Source organism: Anarrhichthys ocellatus, unplaced genomic scaffold (assembly GCF_004355925.1).
Source record: "Anarrhichthys ocellatus isolate YVR2014 unplaced genomic scaffold, GSC_Weel_1.0 scaffold22, whole genome shotgun sequence".
Classification (NCBI taxonomy): domain Eukaryota; kingdom Metazoa; phylum Chordata; class Actinopteri; order Perciformes; family Anarhichadidae; genus Anarrhichthys; species Anarrhichthys ocellatus.
This window is the reverse complement of record NW_022280052.1, coordinates 2,928,059-2,944,084: the sequence shown is the minus strand read 5'-3', so window position 1 is coordinate 2,944,084 and position 16,026 is coordinate 2,928,059. Positions and strand designations below refer to the sequence as shown.

Below are 16,026 nucleotides of genomic sequence, written 5' to 3'. Positions count from 1 at the left end.
AAAGTGACACCGATGAAGCTCGGCAGTGAAGACGTCTGGAGATTTAAGGCAGAAAGGTTTAGTAAAATCTAAGACAGACGAACACTGATCAAAGCAACGAAAAAACTGACACTTAGAAAATCAGACTACTCTCTATCCTCATGGACCACAGAGAGGCCTTTGGATTCAGTTCAGTCCTCTAGAGACTCTGCTGCCATCTCCTGACAAAAACACAGAAAGCACATGTCAAAATGAAAAATCTGATTCGACATGCCTTTTTTTAATATCCAGAAATGGCTTAAAAAAGCTCATCCGTACAATGTGTTTCAAGTGCAGCTAGACTGGCAGTACGTGGGGCCTTTTTCACAATGTCACAGAGATCATTGTCAAAAGAGGGGCCGCTTCTACATTACTGTACATTCTTTCATTATCTGAGTAACACACAAGGCTGACATATGAACTTAAAATTAAAAAACAACCCATTATAAAACACAAAACACATTAAAACAGGCAACAAAAGGTGAAAATGACGAACTAAATGGGAAGGCAATATCACAGAAGTTGTGACCTCTGTGATACAGTGACATCATATTACAGTTTGAGAGTTTTTGATAGCTGGCCATTTGAGACAAATGCTTGCACCCTTTAAGACTCTGACAGATCAGTGGCGATGATTTGAAATAAAGATGTAATGGTAAGGGAGTAAGTTTAACAAAGCCTGATGCTTTAACCATCTTCCTTTATCTTCTACTTGTGTCCGGTTCCTGGACTTTCTGACATCCACTTCATCACCTCATTCCTCGAAAACCTCCAGCAGTTTTACAGCCAAAAAAACAGATCATTTATTACTTCCGTGGCTCAGAACAATCATGACTTTATGGAAACGCAACAAAAGAGTTAAGCAACCTGCTAAAACGTTTCATTAGAACTACAGCTTGTCACAAATATTCTTACAAATGATTTCTCGTCAGTAATAAGGTGTACTTAGAAAACCCCCAGCTCCTTTTCTAGTAAACTACAGTGTGTGCATTTCACAGGGAAACGGGGCTTCATGAGTGTGCCATGTTCTACACTGTCGCCTCAATGTCCTGGACGTCTTCCCCCTCCAGCAGGCTGTAAGACGCGTGGCTCTGGAAAGGTCTTTGTAAAGGGTGAGCCAGAAGTTTGGCCATGCAGTTGTGCAGCTCGATGGCGGGTCCACTCAGGGAAACCTCGAAGCGATAGCACATGCCCTTTGAGTCCAGGTTGCAGAAAGAGGTGTAGTTCTCCTGGAGGAAGAAAACATGAAAACATGGATGAAATGCAGCACCAGGGCAATATATAGATAACATCATCGTGTGACGTTAAGTTTTTCTTTGCTACTAAAATACACTAATGATACACCACACCAAACAAACGAGGCAAACTACAGCAGACATCCCGGCACACAATCAAATCGATCATTAGCTGATTCACTCACCCTCCAGCTGGTCTCATCCCCCTGCTCCTCCACCCCGTTGTGCAGGTAGACCACATCGAAGAAAAAATACGGAGACTGCAGCATTTTCTGTGGCAAGACACAAGAACAAGCGAGACTTTGACTTCAATGTAAAGTGAATGCACTGTTCAAAGCAGCCAACAACATACTAAGAGAGAGAGAAAAATCACATTCACATTAAAAAGAAACAACTGAAAAAGAGTGGAAGACAGTGGTCATCCTTACACTAACAGCCTCTGAAGGGCTGAACTGAAGCCGTCCTGCATGACGGCTGTAGACGAGCACAGTCCGCACCACATATGGAGGAGGGACGGTCTGAACATTGTCCATCGACGGCAGCTCAATCTTCTGACGACTTTGAAGATGAAAAAAAGAAAAGGAGGACCTTCAGTAAACACCTTTATCTCCGGTTTCATGCATTTTATTTAACAGACCAAAAAAGGTTTATAATCAGACAGCACTTACATTACATTAAGAAGATCTTCAAGGTCTACACAGGGACAGTTAAGGCTAAAATCTCTTTAAAAATGTCCAACTGTATGTACCGCTTCATTGTCTGGAATACGTTTTCATCATTGTTCAGGAGTTAGTTTTGAATACAAGGATACTGAAGGACTCGCACACATTGGTATCAAGGTCGTACAGACAGCTGCACAGCTCCCTGGGGTCAGAAGTGAAGCCTGACAACTGAGGAGCATACACAAGAGGAGGAAGAAGATGGCAATAATCAAGAAAGACATGTTACATTGCACAAACGTTCAGATTAAGACATTGCTTTACTCACCCACAGAGCGTCATCATTGACTACTACCAGGGCAAACTCATGCCGTTTGTCAATCTTGTGTTTAGTTCTGACAAACATCTCAATCATCTTCTGGGATATGTTCAGGGCATTTGTTTTTGACCTATTTGGAAAGACGGCCAAATTAGGCAGTGATGATGGATGAAATACGAGCACTGAGGAATGAAGGTCAACTTCGCTGTAGCTTACCCGTTAAAAGACTCCAACTTTGGCAAAGACATCTCTTCGGAAAGGTCTAAGCAGATGATCTGAAATGAAGAAAACCAGATAGAATAAGCCTCAAGGTGAGAATAAGGCTTCATTTTCACGTGAAACCTAAATCAGAACTGCTATGTGGGCCTACCACTTTCTCTGGACAGTTGACACGGGGAACTCTGAGCTGGTACTCTGCTGGTGGGGGGATGGGGGTTGTCAATGTGGGCTGCTGCGGTGTGGGCTTCGGCCTCTCTTTGGCCGCAGGGGCAGCAGTGGATAGTGGCACCGTGGCACTGGCTGCAGCCGCAATCGCTGCTGCTGCTACTACTACTGCTGCTGCAACAGGGGCTACATTCTGAGCTGCAGCTACTGAAAGGGTTGTGGCAGTTGAACTGGGAGGACTGTCGCTGGTAGAAGCCTCACCCTCACCCTCAACACGACTCCCCACAGCGGGCTGTGCTATGTTAGGGTTGCTGTTTCCTCCGAGGCTGCCCGTGCTGCTGCGACGGTCCTCAGCACCTTCAGGGTTGGAGCGAGTCCGAGGTCGCAGCTCCACCAGATGCTCCTCTCCATCCGCTGGGCCCGGCTCTGGCGTCTCCATGGACTCTCAAGTTGCTGAGGAAGTGGAGATGATGAGTTTGGCTCTGTGGCCATGAAGAGAATCTATAATCATTATTTGTAACCACAATTTACCTTAATACACATTCCTGTGGTTTGCATCTACTGATATTAAAATACAAGTACAACACAAATACACCAAGGCTATGTACCTGACACTCAAAAAAATACCAGGAACAATTGCAAGTACAAAAGAAAAGAAAAGAAAAGAAAACAATAGCTACTTTCACCACAGATCGTACACTGGACACAAGACAGCTGCATGGATCTCAGGATCACCACCACCGTCTCTACTTACTTTAGAATCGTATTTCTACTTTCAAAGTCATGCCAGTAACAATAACACAGCACAGCTGCGATGTGCGGTGGAAACACAAACACTGCGATGTTTAAGCGTCACAGAATAGATAGTTTAGTCAGAAATGCATCAATCAATGCCTCCAGACAGCCCGACAGTGAGTCCATGAAGCTAACACAGGTGACGTTGATGAGCGCGCACGAGCAATGTGAGCCGTTATGTATGTTTTAAAATGTTTAATGTTAAAACGTGCAGGTAGACTTACGTGATCAAAGCAACCGCGAAACGTCTAGGATTCAACAAACGGTAACCTCATTGAAAGTTGCACAAATATTTCAACGACGAGCTAGCATTTGTTTTGATCGGACTACTTCCTTACCGGAAATGATCGAAGCCGGAAGAGCAAAATGTCATAGGATTGTGGGTAATGTAGTTTAATGAAAAGTTACATTTTCTACCCGATTTCTCTTTTTCTTTTCCTTGTGGAGATAGGGAAACAAAAAAAAAACAAAGTCCTCCATGAATGCATATATATTTTGTGAATCAGTCCCATTTACACATAGTTATGCTGTGGCCCAAATATGTTTTGCTCTCTGTAACATCTTCCACTGCAAAATGCAGTCTGCATTACGAGATGCAAAAAGACACCCGGCTGAAAAAATATGGTGTGGTCAATAGATTCAAAACACATCCCTACATTGAAAGGAATCTGGTGTTGAATATATGATCTTGTATCATTCATGTTTGGATCACTTGTTCTGGCTTAATACTTTCAGTCTAGGTATAGTGACACAGCAGAAACTGTCTTTACTGTAAACAGAGATAGAAAAACACCACATAGCATGTCTCTTAAGTCAGAGTCTAAATTGATTGTACTTCATGCATTTTTCGAATTACACAACATCGTAGTATGTATTTCTGTCTACAGTGTATATCCAGAGTTAAGGCTAGTGGACAAGAAAAAGGCATGGGAGCTAATGTGGACAAAACAGGAAAGGACACAAAGTCACAGGGAATGGGTGGGGATAACTGAGTGTTTTCCACTTACTTCACTCATCACACTGAACACTGTTGGGCAGGCGTGCAGAGAGCAGACTGCAGCAGTGACTGACTAACTATTGGAAAATATGATAACACAGGAACAGCAAGACTGAAGGAAACATCCTCTCATTTTATAAAATGTTTAATTGGCAGTGAACAGGAATAACAGGAAGTAGATCACTGCCGCACACTTCAGGATCAAGAAGTATGGAGGTAAGTTATGATGTAGTGTTCCAGTGTTTGTCTTTGAAATATGTCACTTGTCATAGCTGGTGTTGCATGACTAGGAGTATTACATGTTTACTGGGTAAATCTGAGTACTTCAAACCTGTTATCTGCCTGCTACTGTAAGATGAAGCACTTTGTCCTGAAACCTGATCAGACCAGATGGGAGTGCAATGTTTAGTAAAATTGATGACTGAGTGGCATGTTTTATACATATACATTATGTACAGTAAGTGTTATCCTAAAATTAGGAATGTGAGTGTTTAGCTTGCGACCTATCCACGATGTTTCTTATTTTTTGCTCATATGGCATCATTTATTCTAATTTTATTTTGTTAAACATTCTTTGTGCACAACAAAAGATGATTTGGTCCACAAATATTTGCTCAGCAGGAAGTTGGATCTCAGGATGTTTTCGTTTCCTCCTTTTCCGCTGCTCAAAACAAAAGCTGCTAAATAGTGCAGCAACAATGTCTGGTTAACACGGATCATTACGTATTATTCGGCTCAGTTTGATTATGAGCAGCTATTCAATGACGGAAGATTAATAGGCAGCAAGAACATACACATTATGTACAGTATATGCAAACATAGGAGTACAACTGAAGGTAAAAAAAGACATTTGCTTTAATATACAGTAAAATAATGACTTACATACGGCTAATTATTTTTCTTACAATCCAAATACAACTTCATGTGTCTGCAGGATTCCTGCCTGGTTCGATGTGACAGCCTGGATGCTGGTTCAGGGTGTGACAGGGATGTCATGACCCCAATCGACCATATGACCCTTGACCCTGAGGGCTCTGACCCCACAGCAAACCTGGAGCCTTCACCAGCAGAACTGGCTCAGTGTGAGGCTGAAGTGGGGACGCTGCTCAGCATCATTGCTGAACTGAACAAGAAGATGGGGTCATTAAAGGCACCAAGGTAACATTAGTGAAGAGAGTAATCAGGTGTGGATTAATGAAACTGTGGCACTGATACGAGCCATACAATTGATCTGAATGAACGCATTTGGGTTTACTCCAAATACATATTTTGGTGGTTTGTTGTTACATATTTCCCATCAATAAATGATATATTGGTCTGCTTAGCTTGTCTCAAAATAAACAAAGTGGGTATTTACAATCAAAAATGTTAATCCTGCTGGTATTCTGCAGTGAACCAGGGGACCTGAGACCACAAAGACCATCCGGACCTCTGGTTCCAGACCTCCTGTCCCATAGGCTGGCCAGAAGCAGCCCAGAGAGGAGCGCTGCCTCTGCTGCCACATCTAAACCTCCACTGACTAACCGAGGTTGGCACTGAAACAACATTACTCTGTTTTTAATCAGTAGAATGCATCTTTTGGATGCTTTCCACCCGCACTTTATAAGATCTTTCCTCCAACCAGGCCGGAAAACTAATGTATTGTTTTAAACATGTACTCTGTAGTCCGTAAAAGATAGCAAGTTGGAGGAAAGCAGACAACACATACAAAGTATGCTTAAAAAGTTAAAAAGAAACTATTGTATTATTTCTAGTTCTGATGTAAAATTGCCACTCTCTTATTTTAACATGATTAACTGCACCTCTACTTTATATCCACAAGGGGGCGGTGGTGTAGTGTGGACTAAACTACAGGAGGTTTTATCGTCAGTGGAGGACTCCATCAGCTGTAAAAGGTCCTGGGCCGCCCCCATCACAGCTTCTGACCAAGACAAGCACAGAGAGCATCTGCAGGCAGCCCAGGAGAGCTGGGTTAAGGCCACTCAGGTATCAAAACTCTATAAAACTCTCATGATTCCTTGACATTTTTGAATTTCTGTTGTTAAAGCTGCAGACAAAAAAATTATGTTGGATAAAATTTACTGACAAATTTTGCTAAACCGACTTGATTTACACAATGAGAGCTACTCTGAAAAAAACCCTGATTAATTCCAACAGTGACATAAAGAGGTCAATCATTGCTATTGAATGTTAATGGTTCAATTTAGGAATACAATATGTCATTGTGCAGGCTATCTTTAGCATCCCATCAGCCCTTTTAGTAATTTTGACTCACTGGTTTCAGATATTAGAGGAGATGGAAATAGAGTTTGGGATTTCATGCCCATCAGGCCTGCCAAAGGAACAATATCAGGAGGACATCCTGGATCCGGAGAAGCGAGACTCTGCTCTCAGAAGCACCTTGCAAATTCACCAGGTGGAGCTGGAGAGAGCACAAAGCGCCTTCAGCCAGATGGAAGAGGACAACAACAAGGTAGATGAGAGGCTTTTATTTATAACAGGGGTAAGGCAAAATATAACAATTGATAACAATATTGTTTATTGTTTATTGATAACAATAAATACTATAAGAATTTGATAATTAAGCACAATTCATGAGTTAAATAAATAAATAAATGTAGCACCCCTTCTTTTGTCTTTCAGCTGGTTGGTCTTCATAAGTCCTGGAGGTCAGGTGGTCACTCTCCTTCCTACTGGCCCTCTGCAGGGGCTCTCAGTCCTGACTGGGCCTCTCCTCCCTTCCCGGGTTCACCTTTACTCTACAGAAGAACAGCCAGAGCTGTAACACCTCTGTCTGTGGGTGGCGATGGTTCTCCAGTGGGCTCTGTTACCTCATGCAGTCCCTGTCCCAGTCCCATCAGCCTGGAGTCTGAGACAGAACGACTGAACAGGTGAGTCCTTAGGAGGATCTGCTCCGGATGTCTCACAGTAACAAAAATCAGCCTGAGCACACTGGCGACATTACATTTCATGAATAGCTACAATAGATACAGCGTTTTTGCCAACAGGTCTTCTGGCTGAGCATAGGCCTTAATGAATGAGTTGTTTGTGTTAGCTAGTTAGTCCAAGCAACCTTCCCAGATTCATGTTGTGAATGAATGTAAACAAATTACTATCTTTTCTATTTTTTGTTTACATTTAGGCTCAAAGTTATATGAATGACCTTTCAAGATCTTGTAATCAAGCTAGATAATGTAAGTAGGCAGCTAGAAACCAGTGATTATTTAGTTTGAGTCAACCGATATGGTTAAACGGTTTCTTCCTACATAGAAGCTTCATTATTTCTGTAATTAAAACTCTTTATGACACAAAGGTGTTCCCTCCCGTTTTTGCTCTCAACTCTGTCATCCTCTCCCTCATTATTTCAGGTGCATTGAGAGACTGAGGGCCAGAAATGAACGGCTGACTGCAGCTCTGGAGCGAAGGAAGGGAGAGTCAGAACAGATCAGTCTTGCACTAAACAGACTTGAGGCTAACTGCTCTGCCCTGCAGATGACTCTTAGATACTGGTACAAACATCTGACACACAAATACAGAGGCCGTTCAAGGATGTTCAATATAATGAATGTACACATGTCTGCAATCTAACAGTATCAATGTAGGATCTTCTCATGTAGTGACGTCGTATTTTGTCTTTGTGGTTGTGATTGACAGTGAGGAGTGTGAAGAGGCCTACAGCGAGCTGCTGTCACTCTATGACGCCAAGAAGCAGCAAAGCATTCCTCTGCAGACAGACTCAGCAGGTGTTTGAATACCATGTTTGAATACGACAAACGACTATGTATGCATGTCAACCCCCCCCCCCCCCCCCACACCTACACACACAGTAAGGCTCACAGTCTCTCCTCTCATCAGAGGCAGTTGGTGACAGGCTGCAGCCCGACAGTCCATCAGCTCAGCTCATGAGACCTGAAGAGCTGTCCACCTCTTTCTCAACAGCAGGAGTCACAGAGGAGACGGAAACACAGAGTCACACAGGGCAGAGGTGACGTTTTAAAGTGCTCCTTGTACATTCAAGCACAGGAATGAGTAGAAAGGAAAATGTCTGTCTCCCATTATTGCTGGACTGAAATTGCAAATAGAAGGATATAAACCTTTTACAGATATTGCATGTATCCATATATCATTCTGACCCAGCACCAAAGATCTACATGCTATGAACTAAATGTTTTAAAAGCATCATGAATCAATGACGTGTAACAATAATAAAGAACTTTTGAATTGAAAAAAATGGCCATTTCTTGGACCACGTTTTTGCAGGGTCACTCACTACCTTTAACCCCACAGGACACCTGAGCTGGTGGAGCGAGAGGCGGTTCTCCGTCAGCAAATTGAGCGCCTGAAGAGAGACCGGGCAGCCATTTGTCGACCTAAGCTGAGCCCAGGAGTTGAGGGCAAAATGAGCCCCGAAACTGCTCACCCGGCTGGATCAAGAGAGGGACATGTGACTAAACATAACGCCAAACCTCCTGATTCCAAGAAAGAGAAGGCCTCCCTCTTCTGTGAACTCATCTCTGTCAGGGTAGGAGTGGTGTGTCCTATTATATGATTTAGAAATCAAGATCTAAAACTGATAAAAAGCAGTCAAAACCATCCATGCAAAGAGATCATGACATAAAAGTGGCCTTTGTCCTAATGTCATAGTTGTTTTGTCTATATTGTATTACATAACACTACACTTACAAATCCAAAACACAGTGTTTGGAGTGTACACACAGTACAAGGCACTGCTGGCAGTTGTCCATCTGATCTCAGTGAGATCAGGGAGCATTGAGAGGCCTGAAACTGGTGAAAAGGTTGACATTTTGAACACAAAGAGCAGAAACAGGAAAACAACTAGACTGGCTGTGTTAAAAGGTAATCTACCTATCAGCACCTCCAAAACACACTAATTAAGATGTTGCTTCTCATTTGTTCAGATTGTTCAAAACTTGAGGTGTTTGCATTTTGGTAGTCAAATTGTTAAGGCGCATATAATCCCACCTTCCACAGCTGTATTTCAGCTGGGGACCTGGGATAAGACAAATAACCATACATTTTAAAAACTATATAGGGCCATACCAACAAAGGACAATACAAAAATCATATACAAATTCTACATATTGGGGCTTTAACCTCCGACAACAGCCACAGAAGTGGAGGTAAAACCTGCTGATTGTGATAAAATATCTACATCTTGTGCTTCTGCCACTACTACATACACAGCTCTCCTTACTTTGTATCTACTGTGGTTTATGGTTTAACTTTTTCAGGAGGAGATGTCAGATCTGCGAGCTCTAATCCGCCTCAAGGAGAAAGAGTTGAGGTGTCTGGAGTGGGGTTTAATGGCCCAGAAGGCCCAGGAAGCAGCTGGAGCCTTCGAACCAGAAAGCCTGCGAGAGGAGAGGGAGGATTGTAAGACCGAACAACAGGTAGGTCAGACTCTTACAGCAGCAACAGAGACCTTTTTTCAATTAAACAAATAATACAAAGTCAAGGTGAAATGAGCAAGAGGGAGCAGGACGTTGGTCTACTGTGGCAGACCCGATTCAAATCTGGGTGTCCCACATGGGAAATCACACATCTACCAAAGCAGAATCCCTCCAGGCCGAGAGGGATATTTTAGTTCCACAAGGTCTTCTGCTGGGCTGTCCTGTCGCGGCAGCACAGATTCATCACACACCTCTGTCATTGTCAAATGAGAAAGAGCTGAACAGCTACTTTAAGTTAACACAGCATTCGGTCTATCACTGCAGACACAGGGCCTCAGAAACAAAGGCTGCGCAGACTTTGTGCCTCAAGGGTTAAAATTTCCCTCTAAAACTGGTTTCTTTTCTTCCTCAATATACGTATATGTTTAGTGGTTTAGAAGAACAATGGTTTTATCTGGATGCACATGGTCAGCCTCAATAACTGATCTTACAGACTTTATGCAGTTAGCTATTTCACTATTTTGACCAAAACCCTAATGGCTTCTGATTGCAGGATAATAAATGTTACTCTGTCCTGCACGGTTCATTCTCAGTCTTTAGAGCAGTGGTTCCCAGCCTAGGGGTCGGGTCCCTTTAAAGATAGATAAGTCTGAGGAGGAAAAACAAGAAAAAACAAATATTTCTGCTCTAATAAAGTATATTTTTTCTAACTTTTCTCTAATCGTTTTTATTCAAACATACTGGATACGTTTACTGCTTCAGGCCTCTAAAGCCCATTCAAATAAAACAGAAATCCTTCTTTGGTTAAACTGCTCACAACACTAACACTGTTTCAGATAACTGTATGCTGTGTTCATTAGTACAGAATTGAATGGGGAATGGCTTCTGAGCTTTAAAGATAATCACAATTGAATGTTATGTTTCAGAGGCTCTGTGAAGATGCAGCTAAACTGGGAAGTGATGGGGACCTCACTGATCCTCGAACCAGACCCATTCTGAAAGAGCTGCAGGCCGTCCTGCAAAGGTGAGACGCGATCACTTCTCTGTGCACTGCAGTCTAATATTTAGAGCTCTAATTAAATACTTCACTACAACATACCATTGGTAAAGGCACATATTATAATATATTTAAATATTACCCTATTAGAGTGTGTTGACAAGGAAACCTACTAAATAATTGAGTGTAATGTCTCCTGGGAAAATCTGGGTATTCATTGGTAAATGAAAAACGGTAGCTGATGAATGTCGTCAGTGTAGAAAATGAATCATTCAGACATCTGTTGCCTGGTTTTATCTGTTGCTTAGGAACACTGTCCGCAGAAATGCAGACTTTGGACATAAAGGGCTTCTTGTTCTCTGCATCAGATGCTTCAGAGAGCTTCCCATTCTTCTTCTGAGCTCGAGTAGTGAATACTTCTGAACAAAGCTCAGCTGCTAGCACTGTACATCACATTCGCTATGACTCGTCATGAAGATATTTATGATATTTCACATAGGGTTTATAAATGGTTTGTGTAAGGATCTTTAGTGCCTTAAGTCAAATGAACAGACGTACATGATGTTCTCCCTTGTGTTTCATCTGATCTTATTTCTGTTCTCAGGGAACAAGCCCTGAAGAAGAGACTGGCTTTAGTTCAAGACTCACTAAACACAGCTCTGTCAGACACCACCTCGCACAGGAGGGCCAATGGAGAGCAGATTGCCCGGCTTACACAAGCTCACAGGTAAGCATCTCAAGAAAGGTATTTAGACTGCATGTTTTTGTCCTTGTTCGTCATCATCTTTCTGCTTGTACAACTTAAGCTAAAAAAACAAGTAGTTTTGTAGAGTCATTGTTTATGTGAGTGTATTAAATTGTATCTTGCTTGGTGGGTTTCTTCCGTTCCAGTAAAGCCTTGAGTTCATACCGGCAGATTCGCCGGAAATATCGGGAGCAGGTGTGGAGGCTGGAGCAGAAAGTGGCGACCGTGATGGAGAGTCACCATCTCCAGAGTGGAGCACCGAAAGCTGCAACGGACGCCTTGGAGTGGAGGAGGGAAGAGACGGTTCTGTGATCCTACGATTCTCCAGTCAGAGAATCAGCTGTACTGTAGTAGTCAAATGCATCATTAACTTAAGTCGCTTATATGTGTTTTTTTTATAATTTGTGGAGTTATTGACATTGTGAGCATGTTAGCATTTCGCTCAAAGCTGTGCCTACAGCCTCACAGAGCTGCTAGCATGCTGTAGACTCTTATTGTTCTTATTAGGATGTTATATTGTTACTTAGTTTGCTTGTATAAGATATATGTACCTTTTTATCTATGTATCTGTCAACCCATCAAGGACATCTACAGCAGTTTGTTCAGGCATCCATTGGCTGAGAGAGGTAAATATAGCGTATGTAGGGCAGTAGAACATGGAAAGCAGTTTAAGTTCCACCTTTTCACTCCTTGTGTGAGTCACCAATAAACAGAAAAAGGAATCCAGAGCTTAACTTGTCTAACGGGACTCACACATCACAAGACACATTCCCTATTTCAGAGAAACAGCTGTCATGCAGTCATGAATGTTTTAGGCTGATTCAAGGACTGAGTCATCTGAGGAGCTCGGGACTGACCTCGAGAGTGCACATGTTCTTTTTCCCATACAAGCCGACTGACTGTAAAAAAGCCCCTCCCCGGCCGGCCATGCTGTCGTCACAGAGCTCAGAGAAGGGGGATGGGGGCCAGGACAATGGCCAGCCCATTTGTCTTCTTAGCACTTTCATAGTTCTCTCTGCCTTTCACTATTACCCCTTCTCTTCAATGGTTTGCTAGTAGCTCAAAAAAAAGAGGCTATGACGAGACATTGGTGTAAAACTGATCCTCTTGGAATAGGGCAATTGCTTAAATTAGTTGTTTTTTTTGAGAGCTAAATGAGTAGTTCACTCCATTAACACATTTTTGGTTTTGGTTATTTCATTGTAGCCTATATGTTGCCAATGCAAAAGACCAATATTTCAAAATCTGTACAAATAAATAAACAGACACAACTGACAATAATTGAGAAACAAAATGAAATGTGGGTGAACCACCTCTTCAAAAACCCAGCTAACTGTGGCCATCTTTTTATACCAACCCTTCCCTCTTTACCTCACTCATACCTCCATTTCCTCTCCCTCCATCTTCTTTCCTCACTCATCTCTCAATCATCTCCATCCCCTCTCCCCCCTCCCCGCTCCAGCCGCGACCCTACCCGAGCCGGTCAGCTGCAGCTGTGACCGGCGGTCAGGAGGTTAAGGCAAAGGTTGAGTGTCACGCCCACAGGGTCACAGCGATGCAGCGCTGTTGTGTTAGACCGTGAATGGAGGGTTCAGAGTGCCAGACGAGGTGGCGAGCCCCTGACGCCCTGACGCCCTGACTCTTGACTGAGCTTGCCCTTTCCCGAGCAGAGGTCACCACAGAGGGCCGGTCCTCGCTGCTCCCCCCCATACCTCCATGTCACCATCTTTATTGTTGTAATAGCTGCCATTAGAGCAGATGATACAATTATCGTTCCATTTTGTGTTCTGTCTCTCTAAGATCTATGTTAAGCTTCTGAGTTCATCAAAGGTTTTTTAGAAGACATGATTGTTGTAACCTTTGGGTGACTCTTATATCAAAGAGGCCACATTATGCCAAACTGTCGAACAATGTCGAAGTACCGCATTACAAGTCCTGCATTCAGAATCTTACTTAAGTAAAAGAACAGATATTACCAGAGAATGTACTTCAATTATCAAAGTAAAAGTACTCGTTCTGCAATAAAATGGCCCTGGCTACTGATTCATACGCTATACTAGAATATAAATTTGGTAAATCATGCTGGAGCTCAACTTGACCACTTTATATATTGTTATAGTAGTTAATTTATACCACTGTATTGTGTTTTATAAGTTCATCATATGGTTTCCTAAATGTAAAATCACAATATGCAAAGTAACCAGTAACGATGTCAAATAAATGGAGTGAAAAGTACAATATTTGCCTCTGAAATGTAGCAGAGTAGAAGTACAAAGTAGCATAGCTTGAAAATAGTCCAGCAAATTTTAAAGTACTAGCAATTGTACTTGAGCATCTACAGTATCTCAGTATTACAGCCTCAGGACTGTTGTCATGTATGATTACTTCTCATTCTCTTGATTTAAAAAGAAAAAATACAGTTCAATTTAAATATATACGTATATGGCTGCCAGTGGACTACTAGTGTATTTCTCTCAGACATGTAGTGGAGTGTATGAATCAAAAGGAAATACTGAAGGTAAACTATGTAACATTGCACTTCAATACAGTATTTGAGTGTATGTGACATTCTCCCACTGGAACTCATTGAACTGCTGGAGGTTTTAAATAAATGTTATTCAAACGTACCTTAACATTTCTATGTTGAATGACTAAAACCTTGTTTTGACCTTGACCCACCATGAAAGCATGAAAGGTCTCCTGTAATCTTGCTTGATAAAATGATTGTAGTTTTATGCGTGTGATAAAATATGCATTGAAATACAGTTTTGCAAAAGTGCACCAAAGAACAAGTGAGATAAGAAAGGCAAACAAAGCTCATGAGAATGGACTGATTAGGTATTTAAATAGTAATTTATTTTCGGACGGTATAGAGGCTGTGACACTCTCATCTGGTAACTTTAAAGCTCTACATCTCTGGACACATTTTAAAACCCCCACATGTAACAGCCACCATTCAAGCCTGGAGATAGGGGAGTTTTTCAGTGCCTGGGAAAAATACTCAAACCATTATTAGACAACGACAGAGGCTGTCAATCAGTGTGGGGGGTGGACGCAATCTCAAACACACACACACACACACACACACACACACACACACACACACACACACACACACACACACCACCACAAGAAGGGAGGGGCAGTGACCTAGGGGTTTTAGGTCAACCCATTTACTCTTTGCATCCGTTCCTCATTTTAATAAGTTGTCCCTCTGTAAGCTGTATAAAGAGATCACAGCCTGCGGCTTCATCCCCTTACCCTCTCTTTCTCAAAGCCATTAGCTCACCTGTCACAACCACTCCATATCCCCTCTCATCTCCTCCTCGTCTCTATATCTCTCTGGTCTGTGCTACGCTGACCTGACACCGCTCTCCTGATTTTTCTGACACCAGTCAGCCCGTGGAGACGTCAGGAGGATGGGGGTGCAATTGGCACGGAGAAGCACGAAAGAGATTTGACCTCAATCAAATGGCCGATCACATCCGTGTTGTGCTCTCACCCACTCAGATAATGACATTAAATAGCTCAGACCAACCACCAAAACCAGCAGATAAAGAGTGAAATCTTGATGCCGGTGAAGCTGAGACGAATAATGGGGACTTACATGCTCAAGCTCAAAGGATTGCATGCTTGTCTAGAGGTTAAAAGAGTTGTTTGACGCCTGAAATTCATCCTGGAGCACCTGGCACACTTACTGCAGGAAGGCTTTGTTTCATTTAGTCCTTTATTTAGTAAAGTGAAAAACGATGTAATTTCTTTTGGAAAATGGTAAAACAATGTAAAGATTATTTTAATTTGGAATAAGTACTACTTCAATACAATACAAGTGGCAATGAACAAATTATCTTTTAAACTAATCATTTATCACGAAATTCCTGAAGGAGATTACTTTTTAAAAAACAGCTTAAGAGATTTCTTTACATAATCATTTTCATTATTGTCACAGTATTCTTTTAGATGTAACATCTGATGTGAATAACGGTCACCAGATCTCAACCCAGTTGATCAGCTGTCGGAGGTTTTGGACCAACATGTTCTCAGCCACCATCAACAAAACACCAAATGGACAAATACCTTACAGAGGAATGTTGTTTCATCCCTCAAGATCCAGATGCTTGTAGACTCAAACTGTGTAGAAGGACAAACAAGCAAATGAGACGTGGGTAACCAAAGTTAAAGAACAAAAGTGTTCAGTTAGTCAGTCAAAATGTATCCCCTTCAGCTTCTTTCGGTTGCCTTCTAGTGTAAAATAGTCCTTTAACTATTATCAACTTATTACCAACATCTGCTTACCTGCAGTCAGAGGCATCCGCAGATCTGCCTCACTGAAAACCTTCCCTCACTGCGAGGGAAGTGTGCAACTATGCAAACTCTTTTTGTACTTTTTAGAATCAAACTGTGGAAATAATTGTTACCCATAAAAATAAAACAGCCTAACCTGAAATACATTTTGCAGAATGCAT

At 42.1% G+C, this 16,026-nt stretch overlaps 2 protein-coding genes across 6 annotated transcripts; one reads left to right on the top strand and one right to left on the bottom strand.

The window, feature by feature from the left end:
- Positions 1 to 238: 238 nt before the first annotated feature.
- Positions 239 to 3,738, bottom strand: babam1 (BRISC and BRCA1 A complex member 1). 4 transcript variants are annotated; one of them, XM_031859623.1, is made up of 9 exons: positions 3,635 to 3,738; positions 2,602 to 3,097; positions 2,448 to 2,506; positions 2,241 to 2,361; positions 2,065 to 2,143; positions 1,922 to 1,946; positions 1,682 to 1,811; positions 1,439 to 1,525; positions 239 to 1,247 (listed from the first exon to the last, which is right to left on the bottom strand). In XM_031859623.1, the coding sequence occupies exons 2-9, from the start codon at positions 3,052 to 3,054 to the stop codon at positions 1,047 to 1,049; spliced, it is 1,155 nt and encodes a 384-aa protein (XP_031715483.1). In that variant the 5' UTR covers positions 3,055 to 3,097; positions 3,635 to 3,738; the 3' UTR covers positions 239 to 1,046. The 4 variants fall into 4 exon arrangements, with proteins under 4 accessions (XP_031715483.1, XP_031715484.1, XP_031715485.1 ...); XM_031859624.1 differs by having other exon boundaries at positions 2,602 to 3,068; XM_031859625.1 differs by lacking the exon at positions 3,635 to 3,738 and adding an exon at positions 3,370 to 3,538 and having other exon boundaries at positions 2,602 to 3,068.
- Positions 3,739 to 4,441: 703 nt separating this feature from the next.
- On the top strand, positions 4,442 to 13,979 carry ushbp1 (Usher syndrome 1C binding protein 1). Of its 2 annotated transcripts, XM_031859377.1 has the most exons (14): positions 4,442 to 4,623; positions 5,342 to 5,565; positions 5,799 to 5,935; positions 6,230 to 6,393; positions 6,692 to 6,880; positions 7,051 to 7,298; positions 7,776 to 7,916; positions 8,062 to 8,150; positions 8,263 to 8,392; positions 8,695 to 8,929; positions 9,660 to 9,818; positions 10,745 to 10,842; positions 11,420 to 11,542; positions 11,707 to 13,978. In XM_031859377.1, exons 1-14 carry the CDS (start codon positions 4,618 to 4,620, stop codon positions 11,870 to 11,872), a joined length of 2,109 nt encoding a protein of 702 aa, XP_031715237.1. In that variant the 5' UTR covers positions 4,442 to 4,617; the 3' UTR covers positions 11,873 to 13,978. The 2 variants fall into 2 exon arrangements, with proteins under 2 accessions (XP_031715237.1, XP_031715238.1); XM_031859378.1 differs by lacking the exon at positions 7,776 to 7,916 and having other exon boundaries at positions 11,707 to 13,979.
- Positions 13,980 to 16,026: the final 2,047 nt, after the last annotated feature.

Excerpts from the sequence above, each read along its gene's own strand:
- ushbp1 (XM_031859377.1), top strand. Across the intron at positions 5,936-6,229 it reads ACCTCCACTGACTAACCGAG|GGGGCGGTGGTGTAGTGTGG; the intron begins GTTGGCACTGAA and ends TATATCCACAAG. Across the intron at positions 8,151-8,262 it reads TCTGCAGACAGACTCAGCAG|AGGCAGTTGGTGACAGGCTG; the intron begins GTGTTTGAATAC and ends TCCTCTCATCAG.
- babam1 (XM_031859623.1), bottom strand. The coding sequence starts at position 3,054 with ATGGAGACGCCAGAGCCGGGCCCAGCGGATGGAGAGGAGCATCTGGTG. Across the intron at positions 2,362-2,447 it reads AAGTTGGAGTCTTTTAACGG|GTCAAAAACAAATGCCCTGA; the intron begins GTAAGCTACAGC and ends CTTTCCAAATAG. Across the intron at positions 2,144-2,240 it reads TCAATGATGACGCTCTGTGG|TTGTCAGGCTTCACTTCTGA; the intron begins GTGAGTAAAGCA and ends TATGCTCCTCAG.